The following is a 16090-nucleotide window of genomic DNA, read 5'->3' as shown; positions in this document are numbered from 1 at the left end:
GCAGTCTCTGGACTCTAGTAAAATGATAACACGGACGGCCTGGCAGCGCAGGCGCGAGCTTTTCCACAAGAGAGAGAGAGAGTGGAAAAGCCAGAGAGCTCCGCCAACTGATAAGAAAGCAGACTGCTGCTGCCTCTGCATCTGCGGCTTCAATTGTCTTTAATCGCTGCTCAAATGTCGATGATGTCCTGGCAAGTGTCCTGGGGGATGGGGTGGAAAATTGAAGAGCGGTTACCCCGGGGGGGCCTTTAACGAATTGTCATTGATTTCTTTTGAAATGGCACCGCTTTTGTTTGCCTTCGCTTCTGCCACATTAGGCAGCTGAGCAGGGGATTCTCCTGCTAACTCTGATTACTGCAGCTCTGGTTATCGGGCAATGATCACAGATTGAATTTGCTCCGGCGGCAGCTTGCCTTAAATAATTATGAGCGCGTTTAATTAATAAGTTTGCTAAAGCAGCCACAAAGGCCTCAAAAAGGGTCTTCTAGAATATGCTGTTTATGCTGTTATTGTTTTTGCGGCTGGGAAGCAATTAAGAGCGCCCAGCGCATTGTCTTCTCGGCCTCAACCTCTTCTGACCCCAACTTCGTTATATTTTGCCTTTGTGCGTGTTCTGAAAAATGACCAGCCTCCCCATTGCGGAAAAAATTTATAAAACTGTCACACAAACAGTTTGAAAAAAACGAAATGGAAAAGAGGAAAACTCTGATCCGGAGGGGCGGGAACGGGGACGGGGCGCCGGAGCGGATTGCTTCCTTCCTGCCGGGGACGCTCACTTTTGCCGGTCATTAAATTTTTTTGTATTGCCTTTGGAAGTCGATACATATTTGGCTGCGTACATAAATAATGAGTTCAGTTCTTGTTTGGCCAGATTTGCAAATGTTCATCGACAGTTTCAATTATTTATTTACCAACCCAGCCGTCTACAGTGAGCACTCAGTGGGATCTTTAAAACTGGCAGGCTAAAAGCGAGCTACTGGACACTCGAGACTTGGCATTTAGGACGTAGGAAAATTGCTTTACATGAGTTGGTTGAGAGTTACATATTTTTTAGCAGAGCGAAAGAGGGCAGCAACTTTCACACAAGTTTAAAGAAGAACACCCAATGCCGGACCATTAACGTGGCTGTGGCTAAAGGGATACTGCATTTAATACTATAAGCCCAGAATTAAAAAATACACAAAGTCGAGCACTAATTCACTTTAAATCAATTACTATAATAACAATTGAATGAGTACTTACCTGCATAGAATAAGGGCAGCAGATTGAAGATGATGACCAGCGGAAATATAGAGCGTGCAAACTTTTGCATATCCGTGAGGAGGCCGACAGCAGCGCAGTCCTTTGTGGCGGCGCCGTGTTGAAAGAGCTTTCGTTGTTGTTTCGTAGAGTCCTGATTGACTTTGGAAGATAGGCGTGATAGGCAAGTGCTCGTGGCGAGGCGAACCTGCTCCGAAGTCCCTGTAGAAGCGACCAAAAAGGCAGCAGGATCAGCCAGGTCCTGCTGAAGCTGCTGTTGCTGCACGACAGGAACAGCAGCCACATCGCAGCCTGCAACACCGTCGGCCAAAGGATCTCGCATCCTGTGCTGGGTGTCTCTATCTCTGGCCGAGTTCTCATCTGTGGTCCAGGACTGCCGACATTCGCTGGCTGGTACATCATCTGTTGCTGCTGCTGCTGCAGTTGCAGTTGCAGTTGCAGTTGCTCCTGTTGCTGATGTCGCTGCTGTCGCAAGTGTTGACTGGCATAATGTTGCTGTGGCTGTTGCTCTTGCTGCTGCTGCTGCCTCTGATTCGCTTTGTGTTTGTGTGTGGCACAGAAACGTATCTTTTTGAAATTGCCTCCGTTTGATGCAGTAGCAGTTGTTCGTGTGCTGCTGTTGTTGTAAAGGTTGTCGTGTTGTTGTTGAAGAAGTTGTTGTTGGTGTGTTATAGAAATGTCGTATCTGTGCTGAGGCCATGTTGTGCCCTGAAATGAGATATAAAACGCCAACAAAGCCATTAAATCGATGTTAAAAACCAATAAATACAGTGTGCATTGTAAATAGACAATTCAAGCTGACCGCCATTAAGTTTTGATAATCCAATCGCTTTGATTATCGATCCCAAAGACGCTGTTGCAGGGATTACACGCCAAAGGGTTGCGGACAGCATCACAAAGCATTTGGGTTCTTGTACTTTTAATCAATTTTCACTGGCACGCCCATTCGGTTAACGCCGACGGGCAATCCTTTTGCTGTTTTTTACAATCAGCCAAATCCCCGACTCTCTTTTTTAAATGGGTTCTGACTGAGGGTTAATGTTTGTTTTTCAGCGCTTTCTAGAGTTTTGTGTGCTTTTATCTACAAAGGAAGTGAGCTGAAGCCAACCAAATTTAACATGTAATTTATTATTATATTATATATATACATACATATATATTATTATATTATTCCATGCGCATCTTTTTTTATAACGGAAATAAGCTCAAGTTGACCAAATATAAAAAATATTTTTAAAAATATTTGTTTATTCGCTTTAAAACACTTTTAGACCTAGGATATGTATGTATATAATGGCTACATTTATAGCACAGTGCTTTCGCTCTACATCCTTGTGTAAAAACTGCAAAGGATTGCAAGTTTACATCTTAAAAGCTTTTAGCTCTGTGACTGTAAACTGGTGGTTACACCTACGTAAACGTAATATCAATGTAACTGTAAGCAACGAGCTTTCGCTGTTATCGAACTGTTAAAAAGAAAAGCTTACACAGACATATGTACATACAGAAGCGACGACTCTCATAACAAGGAAGTGATAAGAAATTGACCAAAGTTAGCCTTTCCTAATATACGAGTATATTGTATACGAGCTTGGGACGAATTAGAGTGTAACTTCCATGGCGTCTGCATCCCCAAATCCCCACCTAACTACGCCACTGTGTCGCATACACATTCCTCATTTGCAAGCCATAAAAATATGCGAAATAATCATAAATAACCTACAAGTACACTGGAGATAAGCCCTTGGCAAGTGCCACGCCCATTGGGTCAGGCCAGGCATTTATCAAATTTCCGCCACTCGAAATGTTTTTGGCCGCAATAACAGACGCCGAAACAAGTTTGCCAACCATCAACCCCCCCACTGCTATTATCCTTGTTGTGGCTGGATGGTGGCTGCTCCTGTTGTTTTAGTGATTACAGACGTTGATAATAAAGTAAAAATTGCAACAATGAACGCATAGACATCATGTCTATGGTCTTACTACTCGGCCAGATCCAACAACCGTCTAACATCTAACAGCAACGCCCACACGTAGCACGGAGCCATAAAGTGCTCGTAATCAACGTGAAACTGCGATGCACGCACACACGTCTATTGCTGAATGGGTGTTGGCGAGCTTGTGCACTGAGAAAAATACTAGATAGCTGCAGTGGTCATATAAAATAACGCTAGTATATCCATATAAATATTCAAGTCATGACTTAAATACTCATTTTCTCACGAATGACATTTCTGTTTTTAACTGCTTCCTCGTTATTTATCACTAAATTTTATATATAAGCTTTAAAACATTAACTTTACTATTTATATTTCGGACTGCTTTAGCAAATTCTAACGTTTTAGAAAACCTTGTTACACCGAGATTAAAGGTGCACATATATTAAATACTATATGAGATAAGAAAAAAGTTTTAGTTGTCCCTTTTAAAATATTAATTGTTATTAAAAAGTCACGAGAGCAATTAAAAGGAAATTTTAAAATATATCTTTAAAACTCTTTCCTGTTTTTCCTATTTTTTTTAAATTAAAATTTTAAATGTACCTCTAAAATTTTTCTCAATGTCCGTCTTTCGGCCACCGGTCCTCTGCTGGCCGGTGGTCGGTGGCTTTCCCATTTTGCTAACGAAAATTGTCTGCAATGTTGCACTAATGTCATCAGGGCGTATGCGTAACTAGGTGAATGTTCAGTGCGGAGTGTTGGAGTTTTTCCGAATGGGGAAAGCGGGCGTTGAAGGCGGGGCAGGGTTGTGTGGCTGAGTGGTGTTTTCTGTTACGTTCCAGCTGTATCCATTAATTCCGGGCAGCTGGCAGGATGGCAAGGATGTGAGCTCCTGCTGTGTGTATCCTGCTGAATAATTAAGGAGGCAGAATGGCCAGGATGACTCGCCTGCGAACTACGAACTACGGACTACAGAATGCGACTTGCGAACTGTCAACGCTGCGAGTGCAGGCACATGTGGCATGCCGCATAATTGGAAATTATTCGCTGCACTCGGCCGCACTGTAAAATGCTAATTGCAGTCAAAAGTAATAGCCACTGTGGCCGTTGTAACGATGCAAATAAATTGCAGTTTGTTTCCGCTAATGTTTATTCAAATGTTCGTCGTATTTTAAACACACACTTAAACACACACACACACACCAATCAACACCTGCGGCTTACCTGTTTCTGTTTCTCTCGCAATTAGTCAGTTTGTTTGGCATCATCGCAGGGCCATGGAACTGCGACTTTACCTTTTGACCCGTATCTGTGGCCCGGCTAATTGTGCACTTGGGCAGCGGTTTAATGAGTGCTGCTCGCCGTTCAAAGGCGGCGAACGCGAAAATAATATGGCCGGCAAAATTAAAAGCGAACCAGAGCCAATTAGAAGAGACTAAAGCGCAGGAAGCACTTCAAAAAGCATAAAAATGGAGAAAACGCAGCAAATAAAAGGACGACCACAGCGCAACTGACTTTGTGCTTTATGCTGATGCGCTGTCAAACGGACTATGAAGGAATCAACTAAACAACTAAAAATTTCAAATTAAAAACACTATTGTATTAGGATTATAATGAAGCTAAGCTCCTTAGACTTGCAAATTTAATTCTCTGCCTTTGCCTATTTATTCAGTTTGTTGCACAACTCGGCTCTGCGAGACTTACAAACTTGCCTGGGCTGCATCAGAGTGTATACGTAATGCCTTCTCCCACCAACACAGTCCAGACCTCTAAGCGTGGCAAACACTCCAAAATAGTTATTAAACCCTCGCCAAGAGCCCTGCAAGCCCAGCAAATGGATGGTGGCTGAAACAAATGGCGCTCGAAGCAGCACAAAAAGTTGCCATCCGCAGCAGCAGCGCATCATCGTCGTCATCAGCGCATCATGAAAAGCAGCAGAAAAGCAAAAAACAAAAAAGCAGCAATGGCCGCATTCTACACTTCAACGCCGCGAGTTGGTGGCATAAATTTAGCCATCCTGTGGATCTGGGTATCTGCAGCTTTGCTCAAAATTCTCAGATAGAGATGCGTTTATGTACTCCGCAATGGGGCATTTACATTTCAAATGTCCCGATGCTGCAAGTGTATGCGTGATGTGCAAAGGAGATGCAACAATATGCATTCAGTTGGTTGATTAGTATGCTGTTTGATTTAAAGCTTTAAAGTCGCATGTGTGTGGCAAATATCACACAAAGGCGGTCACGCGTTTCTTGCATGCATCAATCTCTCTGGGAAAAATGAAATGCAGGCGTGCCTTTGCCTTTAGTTGCTAGCCGCGCGTTGCAAAAAGGAACTTCATGATGATCACGGAATGGAAATTAGCCAGTACACAGAGCCTTGCAGTCAGTCGCATGTTGCATACATGACAACCAGAAGCCAGCAGCCAGCAGGCAGCAACCAGCAAGCTGCAACAGCAGTGACAAGTTGCAATTTAAATTTGGCTTTTGCGGGCTCAACACAACTACATTTAAGAGCACCATGTGTGTGCTCATTACGAGTCACAATTATTTGTAGTTTTTAATTAGAAAACTTAGCTCGTCGTCCTATATACTTCTGCTGCTATTCCTGTCATCTTCTTCTGCTGCTGCTGCTGCTGCCTGTGCCACAACGGGTACTTCAGCACATCAAAATGCTTTCATGAATACGCAATGCGCTTGTTAATAGTTCTGGGCATATGCGGCGTATGCGTAATGCATGATATACGAGTATGCAAGCATGTGTGTGCGTGGGTGAGTGTAAGTGTGGTATGCAAATAGAAAGGTGCATTTGCAATTCATCAGCCAAAGCGCTTAACTTGTTGAGCTGCTTACCAGGCCAATCAAAAACCGTGCACTTGATTAAATTTAATTTATGGAACAGAGAAACCGAAATTGCACTTAAATGCTTCCCAATAGGGGAATGAGAAGGTGGAGGTAGAAGGAGTTTAAGATATCAATTATCCAGATAACTCACCATATCGTCTGCATTTAGAGCGTTAGGGTACAACACGTCCTAATCACGGAGTCGTCTAAGTTTCTGCAAAGAGAAGAGCGGTGGAGAACTCAGTACAAGCTGACTAGCAGGCAGTTGGCAGGACGACTTAAGCTCAACTTTGCATTGCCAAACAGCTGGCAGCGCTTAAGTAAAAGTTACGGGCAAAACATTTGCAACTGCTGCATTAATGCGACTTCGCCTGGAAGTTGAAAACTTTGCACCAGGCGTGGGCGTGTCAAGAAGATTGTAAAGTACGAATACACCAAACCAAAAATAAAGGAATGGGATAAAGTGGGAAGGAGCGGCAAAACTTTGCAGCAAATCAATTTCGCAGCAAAGTAAATTAAACAACGACAAGCAAATGCAGCTGCCAAATAGATAAAAACGCCAAACACACGTGCCAAAAGAGGCGTTAGGGCTTTGGAGGGGGCGTGGCACGTGTAGGCGAAGCCACAAACAAATTGTGTAAAGATGTAAAAAAAGCTTTGCGAATCGCACAAAGGCATTTCGCCATTGGCAGCAGCGCCTAAAGTCGAGTCCCAGAGCAATTTATCATTTCTATGTTTAAAATTTATTACATTTATTTTATGTTGTTTAGCCCCCTTTTTTCTGTTGTTTACTTTTAACTGCTTTCCTCGGCGTTGTTTCTCCTTTCTGGGTTTTTTTCCCCCATTTTTGTTCGTGTCCGTGTCTCTCAGTTTGGGGAAACACTTTAAGAGCCAAGTCAAGTGGATAAAGTGGCAGTGGCGAGGCGGATGCGAAGGCGAAGTCGGCAAAGAGTTCTGCCGCTGTCAGTTGAGTTATAGCCCTCGACTTGGCCCCACTCGGCACTTGTAATTGAATTTATCGCTGTAGCAATATTCATCAACGTCAGGCACTATGTGGCCATGTTCTGAACTCTATGCTCTACGAGGAGCGTCAGGACTACTAGCTGGCGATGTCGAAGGCCTTACAAATGCCCGCCGATCAAATTGAAGTGCCAAAGATTACGCCACGCCTGCAGTTGCGCATACGCACCGTGGGACGGAGCGAAAGCTATCTGAAATTGAATTACTCTGCCCCAAAACCGAAACGAAAACCAAAGCCAAAAACCCAATGCCATGGTCCATAGTCCATGGTCCAAAATCCACCCCTAGCCGTTGGAGTCCCCGTATCTCTCATCCGCAGAGGGCAGCGGTGCCAAATTGCTTTCGATATCAATTTCCTGGCAAAAGCTTTTGTTTCCCTGGCTGCTCCGGCCGCAGCTGCAACGAAATCCGATTAGAATTCCTGCACTGCCAGTCAGTTAGCCTGCCACGCCCCTCCCACCGCCTCCGCCCCATCATCAGGACCGCTGTGTGCGTTAAAATCAAATTGTTTACGATTGCCTCTGTTGTCGCCGGGCAAACACACAGTACACAAAATCGAATACACTGACTTTGAAACAGCAAATGATAAGTATTGGTAAATATTTGTGTGGATTAAAAATATATTTTTTGTTTCGCATAAGCGATAAAAATCATTTCCTCAGCTACCATCGATAAATATCAGGCATACATATATGTTCATAAATGCTTCGTCAGTTTAAATTTTACTTTTTAACTACATGCATTTACTTGTAATTTAAACTGCGCGCAATATTTTTAACATGTGAGACACTAATTTTTACAATCGTTTTTTGGTGTACATGTGGTCTTTTGGGGGAATGGTTCAGTCCTTCTAGTACCTATTAAATACAACTGCGTTTTCATGGAACGCTTTACTCTATTCGTTGTATCTTCGTTTAAGATGTTCCCAAAATCCCAACCACAAACTGAATTGCAAATCCTCCTCACTGCAAAAATCAATGGAACAGCGGAAGTGGCCGAGGAAAGGACGTGGGCTTTTCGATTCGCCCTGCTCCTGAAAAAATCATGATGGAGTTGATTGCACGTAAGATATGCATATGCTGCAGTGCATACTGCCGATCTGAACTCGATTCGCTGGCAGAGCAATGAAATTACGCGCAGTTGGACTAATGAAACCAATGCCAAGTCAGCAAATTGAATCAACTTTCCACGGAGCGAGGCTTGCAGCGGGAATTACGCCCAAAACATTTAACAAATCGCATTTAATTTGAGGTATACTTTTGAACGAACTTTGCATGTGCAAACTCGCTGACATGGGGCAAAATGTTAAACTAATTGATTGGCTTGCGGAAATCCATTTCGTTGCTACACTGGGAACATTTTATTAATAAAACGTATGTTATTAGGTCAATGCTTAAGCTTTATTCGAAATACTAAATAAAATTATTTCGTGAAATGTCCATGTCAACTATCCACCTATTTATCCCAATAGCACTGAAGTACTTATGTAATATTGCTTTTAACCATTACGAAATGAATAGCGTAGAACATTAATCAATTAAGTCAAAATAATAAACAAATTGCAAGAGTACAATAGAAATTATGTATTTTACCTTCAGGCGCAACAAGCAATTCAATTTTTCTTGTGTAATGCTCCCTGCGGCCAATGGAAGCCAAATCGAAATTACTGCCATCGGTCAGGTGTGGAATGGAAGATATCCCTTCTGCATTTGCCGGTTGTCAGCTTAATGAAACAAATACAATGTACAAATGAATACGAAGTGAGTGAGTGAAGTGACGGCAATCAGCAATCAAATTTCGAATCAAAAGCGAAACGCCTATCGATTGCAGCTGTCAGTTGCACATGCACTGCGGATTCAGTTTCGGATTCGGGTTCTGTTTGGTATTGGAATTGAAATGATGAATGGATCCGTAATGAGTGTTATTAGACGGCGTCACTCGCACTGACCAATTTGTGCGGGCGATTGGACAAAAAACCGTTGATGATTCGATACTCGCATCCCCCTGCCACCCGTCCGCCTCGCTTGTTTTCGTCCTTGGCCAGCTGACAGGGCGTGTGACAGGATACGTCCAATTGAGAGCGAAACTGAAGCCCCACAAGATGGGCATGAGTGTGTGTGACTGGTTGCGTCCTTGGCAGTCGGCATAATCAATCCACTCGCCTGCCACCATGTCCTTTGTGCTGTGCATTCGTGAAAATTGAAAAAATTCACTCTGCTAGTGGGTTGACAGCGCCATTCTGGGATCGCTGCCAGCTTCAAGGAGGCGGAACAGGAGATATCCAGGGGCTGGCAGATGTGATATATGCTTATGGCCACCGTTGCCAGGCGGATGCAACATAAATTATCAAAGTGCAAGTTGCAAATTGCTTGGCCTTCAGCCTGTGGCACGAAATGTGCACATAATTTCAAATTTATTACGAATTTACGTGCCATGCGATATGAAAGGGAATCCCAGAGCACTAACAGAAAAGGGCCTGCACCTTCGATAGGTGCAAATAAATCCAGCTATAGTGAGGATTAAGCCAGAGTATGGATCATGGATTTAAAGTCGAATTACCCCTTTTTATTATAGTGAGAACGCTTTATTTATATTTATATTATTTATTATAATAATAATTTTTGACCTTTCAAGAGATAGCGTTTGCTTGGTAAACTGTTTACAGCTACTACTAATACTACTCATCAAAAGAAACCTCCTCTTCTCTAAACCATCGTTCTTAAAAATATAGTTTACTAGTTTTACCAGCCAACATACGGGTAGCACCCAATTGCTGCCAGTGTTTCAAACTGCACGGGTGCCGCATGTTCAGGTATCCATGGCACGTTGGGGGCGTGTTTCACATGCAAAGCAGGTGACACCCATACTGCCACGCCCACTGACTCGTTACCCGCTCAAGACAAGCCAACGCCTGCAGGACGGCCATTGCTTTTGTGTCGACTTCCGCCCGCTGATGGGAGCGACCACGCCCATTGCCGCCCCTCGTTTGTTACAGCTTCTACCTCTCCACCTCACACCTCCCACCCCACCACCCCCCTTTCGATTAAATGCATCATTTCCCAGCATTTCAGATGCAGCTGCAGCAGGAGCAGCAGCAGCAGCAGCAGCAGCAGCTTAGCCATAGCCACAGTCACCTAAAAGGATCTGAAAGGAGCCACAGGAGTCGAGGCCATCGCTTTGCCATCCTCATTCCTCTGGCTAACACGGTGCCCAGCGGGTAACGCCACTCGTCCGCATTCCTCAGAATCTACACTGAGAAAAAGTAATATACAGCCAAATCTTACAATGGACAATATAAGAGGGTGCAATTTTTATCATAGTCTTAATGAAGGTAGTAAGAGCTATTTAAAAAATATAATATTAGGTTTATGCTTTAAACGTTGCATACAATTTATTGCCTCGAATTATCTTCCAGCTTTCTGATTATAACATGCTAATGATTTTATTTGTACACCCTTGTAGATGTTTGCAACGAAGTAAAGTCCGTTTTTAGGTCAAGTTTCTCAAGGAGGAAAAGTTTTCAGTATTTAGGAAGGTTGTGTCAAACCACACATTAATTCATCTTTTAGACAAACGCCACTAATCTATCTATAGAGACTCTGATTCCCACAAAAAGTTGCCATTCATTTTCCCGCAGTGCACCTGCAAAGAATGTTGTGCATTTGTGTTCGCCTCTGTGCCCATGTGCCCCTGTGCCCCTGTGCTCAGCGTTGTCCTAGCTCCTGCTGTGTCCTGCGCGCTATGCTAACAATCTTGTACTTCGGAGCCCGCTCGAGTTTAACTATTGACGTTGTTGCTGCCGCTGTGCTGTCATTGCCATTTTGCCGTTGTCCCCGGTAATGTTACACGGCTTTTTATACTCCTCGGAGGCAACGACAACCGACGACAACAATAAAGCAGGTGAAGGATTCACATAAAAGTTGTAAAACTGATTTAGCCAGGGCGTGCACATGGATAGAGCAGGATTGCGGACCTGCCACGACGACGATATTAAAAATCAAATCAAATTTCAGCTTAAGGAGACGCAAGATGACGTGCTTTGCAACGCTATTCCTGGTATTTTAAAGTCTTAAATCAACTTTAATCAGTGCTGATTGGGCGTGAACTAGTGGGTTAGCAATGGTACGGTATGTGCTATAAATCTTTCTTGCCACTTCGATCGAGCCAGTCGCCAATCGCCATCAAATCACCATTTTTGGGCCAGGCAAACATGGCCGTCTCTTTTGTGCCAAGAATCTATTTGCTGACGATTCAATAAGTTTTTGGGCTCAGGACTGCCGGCGATTTGGCAAGCCTGAGCTGCATTTCATATCAGTTGATTAGAGCTGCAGGAAGGACGAACGAAGGATGCGGATTGGGACACGGACACAATGGGGCTGCTTCCAAGGAGGAACTTTAATAATGGCCGCAACCAAAGGACAGGCAGACAGGCAGACAGACAGACGGACTGCAAATAAAACGCGAGACGCCCAATTAGTGCCAAGCAACTAGATGACGGCCAAATTGAAAGCAAATGAAATGCTCCGGCCCTCGTAAAAGCCTGCTTCAAGATCTCAGACCCATAGCAATTAGCCGCGACACCAGACCCCCTATTCATTTTCATTTTCATTCCCCAACCCATTTTCATCGCCATTTCCATTTGCATTTCGAGTTCGTTGGAATTCTCGGATACTCACGTTTATGCTAGTTGCATCGCATGGCATTTGCGGTTCCAGTTGGGCCATGTTCTTTCCCTGCTACATTTTCAGTTAATTGCTTCGGCTTGGCGACTAAGACGGGATCCTTGCTCTGCGCTGCAATGGAATAGAAAGCATTCAAATGGAAATGAGGTTAGCAAGTGCGTTTTGTAAAACCAATAGCAATCTGCAATGGTAACGAGTTATTTTTCAAAGGAGCTATGTTTCAAAGCAGTGAGAGTGAGAGAAGTTTTGGTATTCACCACCCCCTTGACTCGACTGAATACAATGTGTTAAAAAATATGTTATAAATTAATTTCTTTGGTACTTAACTAGGGAAGGGAAAAGGCTTAAAGATATTAATTAATCTACAATTGTTAACGTATAAAGTTATAAATCATTCCATTTATCTGGGAAATTTTAAAATATTTATAATATTATAATGTGTTTTGATTTTAAATACTTGGCTTGGTTTGAAGCAAATTTGATTTATCAAACATTTTAGTGGCTCTCAGTGACAGTAATTATTTGTCCTTTGCAGTTTGCATTAATTATTATATTATTACGATTATATATTTCACCCCATTAACATATGTACATTTTAAAGTGCGGGTGTGAAAGCAATGCCTTATCTTCGTAATATAATTAAAGTTCATTTGCCAGTTTAGAAAATAGTTATGTTCCAGCAGCAGCTGCTGTTTACATCATTAATAATGTATTTGCAATTTTTACTTTCATGAGCGGCTTCTGCGCTGCATTTCACCGTATGCCACATGCATTAGTCCATAAAACATTAGCTCCGAAATGCTAGAAACAAAGCAATTATGCCACTCACGTACGCGTGTTTGATTGTGGGTGTGCAGAGATGGCCATAATTGGCCTATGACTATGTAAATTGCGACTGGCCGCAAAGTATGCCATACAAATGATTGAGCCGCAAATGGCATTAAAATGAAACACGCATCAACGAAAGTTAATTGGGAGCCAAGAGAGAAAGAGAGGACCTCAAGGATATGCTAGCATGCAAAGGGAAAGCAAACAAAGCCTCCCACAGGCTTCGTATCAATCACAACAGAGCACACAAGCAGATACAGATACAACATCCAACGCACACACATATACATGAAAGTGGGAGCGGGAAACTAAATCACATCCAATTTTTATTGCTGTGAAAACAAAAGGCGCAGCATATTATCGCAAAATAGCGATGGCAGAGGGGCGGCTCGGCTTTTTGGGCGTGGCTGGCTATATCAGCGTCTGTCCGTCTGTCTATTTATGCCAAGCGCACGTTTTCACACAAGAGACACAATAAATGATAACACATAAAATCGCATACAACTTGGTCCTGCCGCGGCACGCATGTGTGTGTTTGTGTGTTAGTGAGTGTGTGTAGGTCGTATCGTTAAAAGTCAATTGTAAGCTTGCACGCCAGAGAACTGCAAGAGTGGCATTTTTTGCCACCCTGATCACACTCAACAATTTTGAGTGCGGGTGCCACTCACACCGGTTTTCGTGGGTACATACAAACACCCGCTCAAAATATTCGGGTGTCTGCAAACACCCTGGTGCCTGCGCACCCGAATCAATGCGGCACCCTACGTCGCGGGTACCGATCACACTCGCCACTCATAACGAAGGGTAGAGAAGGCAAACATGCAGAAAAAGGCAAGTGCCTTTTTCTCGGAAACACCCGGGTGTCTGGCAAAACACCCGGGTGTTTTGGTAAACACCCGGGTGTTTTGGTAAACACCCGGGTGTCTGGTAGACATTCGAGTGCCTGTGGTAGGTAACATACGAAAAAGAAAAGTACATTAAGTACTGAAAAGCGAAATATATTATGCCGAAAATCTGTAGAATTATGCGTTCTTTTTACAGAAATTTCACCAACACGAAATAGACATTTCTTTTTTATATCTTATATTACTTGCTTTGTTAAAATTTTTAATATTTAGTTCCCATATTTAATTTTGTAATTTTTCTTTTTAAAGTGATAAAAAAAAGCAATAGAAATAGAATTTTCTTAATTAAGTACAAATATTATTTAATAATATATATAATATATTATAATATATATATTATATTATTTAATAATACATAAGTTTGTTTTCTGTTAAGACATTAGATACATCAAAACGCAAAAACATGTGCACGACCTTTTCCTTGGGTATTTCCATTCACCCTAAATTTTTTGGACCGTGTCTCGCTTCCACCCATACAATTTTTATGCATACAGAAAAGTACCTGCGGCCGATCCTTGCTTGCGCGTCACCCACCCTAAACTTCTTTGCACAGCAGACACCCGGGTGTTTTTGTGCAAGTACAAAAAACACCCTGGTGGCAAAACACCCGGGTGTTTGTCATTGCTAAATTTAGGGTGTCTCCAAACACCCGGGTGCGGAGACTCCCGGTGTTTAGCGGGTACACTTAGGGTGCCGGTGGCTTGCTGCAGTTCTCTGTTGCACGCCCAACCGCATCCTCACAGTCTGCAACTATTCGGGCAAAGGAGGAAAAATTACACTTTTAAGTCATTAACAAATTATTTAAATTAAACTAACGCATCAAACATGTTTTAAATGCCTTTAAAACCATCGCCACAATTAAGAGAAAATTTCAATTTTTATTTATTTATTATTTTGTATTTTTCAATAAAAAACGAAACAAACTTTTCGAATATTAGTTGGTGCTTTTGGAAATTAATGAAATAGAGAGTACACAATAAAAATGTTAAATCATTTTCAAGAAAACAACTAAATGATAACTGACCTTTACAAAAAATGACGAAGGAAAGACCTTTATTCAATACGTTAAATCACAAATCTTGGGTATTTGGATGCTCTAAATAATATTAGGATTAAATTGCTGTTGGGTTCTTAATTTCAGATCGATGATTGATTCAGATCGATGATTTGTATTTCAGTTTTGACCTCAAGCTTAATTCGAGCGTTTTACTACATCCATATAGTACATCCTATAGTACTTGTAGTCCTTCCTTTACTGAGCTACTTTCAATTTTGTGTATTAACTAAAAATATTTTTGATGGAGATGCTGCAATAACAATAAATTAGTTATAGCTCGAAACACTTTAAAGCCTCTGTATACTGGTTTGTTTTCTGTGTAGCGCACACTCTCACGCTGCGGCGATGTAACCAAGGCAGATCGAATTATAATGCAAGAAGCAACCGTCGCAGCCCTCTACTCGTATATCTCCCTTCCTATCCGCCCCTCCCCCCTGTACCACTCCCCGCCCGCAGAAGCGCGTAATGCCACCTTATCAGTAGCATTCAAATCAGAGCATAAACACACGCACACAATCGCGCGGAGAGGCGCTGCAGCCAAAGGAAAGCAGTGAAGCGGCAGCTGTATAAAAGTTACATTGACATTGCCCAACTCTAGTTGTATGTGTGTGTGTGTGGGCTGGTAAGAGAAGGATATGGCAGGATAATGTGGCCAGAGAGAGAGAGAGAGAGAGAGAGAGAGAATGGAACAGAGCGCTTGCGCTGGTCGACTCGGTTACCAACAACGCATAAGAGTGGCTGGGATAGACACGCAGAGAGCGGCGTTCGAAAGGATTTTCTTTCCATTTCCCTCTTTGCCGAGCCGCCCATTTTCCCATTTCAATTTTTTCTTGCTCGCAGAGCCGAGAAAAACGTCGCTTTTGTTTTTGGCCAGGCTTGTTGTTTACGCTTTGCCGCATATGTCGCTGCCAATGTATTTAATTGTGAACTGCGCACAAAAGTAGGCAACGATAATTTCAGCTTACCCAGTGCCACACATCCTTGCCACTTACATGTGCGAGGGTGTGTTTAAGGACGTATGTGTCTGTGTGTATGCGTGTGCGTGTGCGTATGTGATTGTCTCTTATTTATTTATTTTGTTTGGTGTTCTGGGCCTTTTACAGGCAGTCGCTTAATGACGTAACAATTATCTTTGGACGCATGCTTATAGCACTCACGGGTGCGCTTACTGCAGCCCGAGGTTGCCAATTGAAATTGCCACAAGCCGAAAAACACACACACCCACCCACACACATTCTGACCCTCACACCCTTGGAACATGTCACATTACGGTTCAGCAGATGCCTCGCACTGTGTATGCGTTACTGTAAAGTTTTTCAATTATGGAAGAGCTCCTCGGATGAGCTCCAGTCCATTAGCAAAAAGCGGAAGCTTAACTCGATGAAATTCCCTAATTGACCGCTCTCATACGACGACCCCTTTAGCACCCCATGGCCTAAACGTTTTGCAAATAAACTATTTTTTATTCATAAACAAGCAACAACAGCGTGGCATACTCTAAACGACCACTTAAGTGTGTTCCCCATCAGCAGCAACAACGACGGCAGCAAGTAAAGCA

At 42.8% G+C, this 16090-nt stretch overlaps 1 protein-coding gene across 3 annotated transcripts in view; it reads right to left on the bottom strand.

The window, feature by feature from the left end:
- Window positions 1–11853, bottom strand: part of LOC120451825 (dorsal-ventral patterning tolloid-like protein 1) — a 42077-nt gene extending 30224 nt beyond the window's left edge. For 2 of the 3 annotated variants that reach the window (XM_039635795.2, XM_039635797.2), the window contains exons 1-3: window positions 11737–11853; window positions 6192–6254; window positions 1243–1968 (exon numbers count right to left, since the gene is read on the bottom strand). In XM_039635795.2, coding sequence (XP_039491729.1) covers window positions 1243–1960 — 718 coding nt within the window. In that variant the 5' untranslated portion in view covers window positions 1961–1968; window positions 6192–6254; window positions 11737–11853. The remainder of the gene's footprint in view (window positions 1–1242; window positions 1969–6191; window positions 6255–11736) is intronic. The other variant, XM_039635796.2, reaches the window with a different exon arrangement.
- Window positions 11854–16090: the final 4237 nt, after the last annotated feature.

This window comes from Drosophila santomea, chromosome 3R (assembly GCF_016746245.2).
Source record: "Drosophila santomea strain STO CAGO 1482 chromosome 3R, Prin_Dsan_1.1, whole genome shotgun sequence".
NCBI lineage: Eukaryota > Metazoa > Arthropoda > Insecta > Diptera > Drosophilidae > Drosophila > Drosophila santomea.
This window is presented reverse-complemented; position numbering and strand designations above follow the sequence as displayed.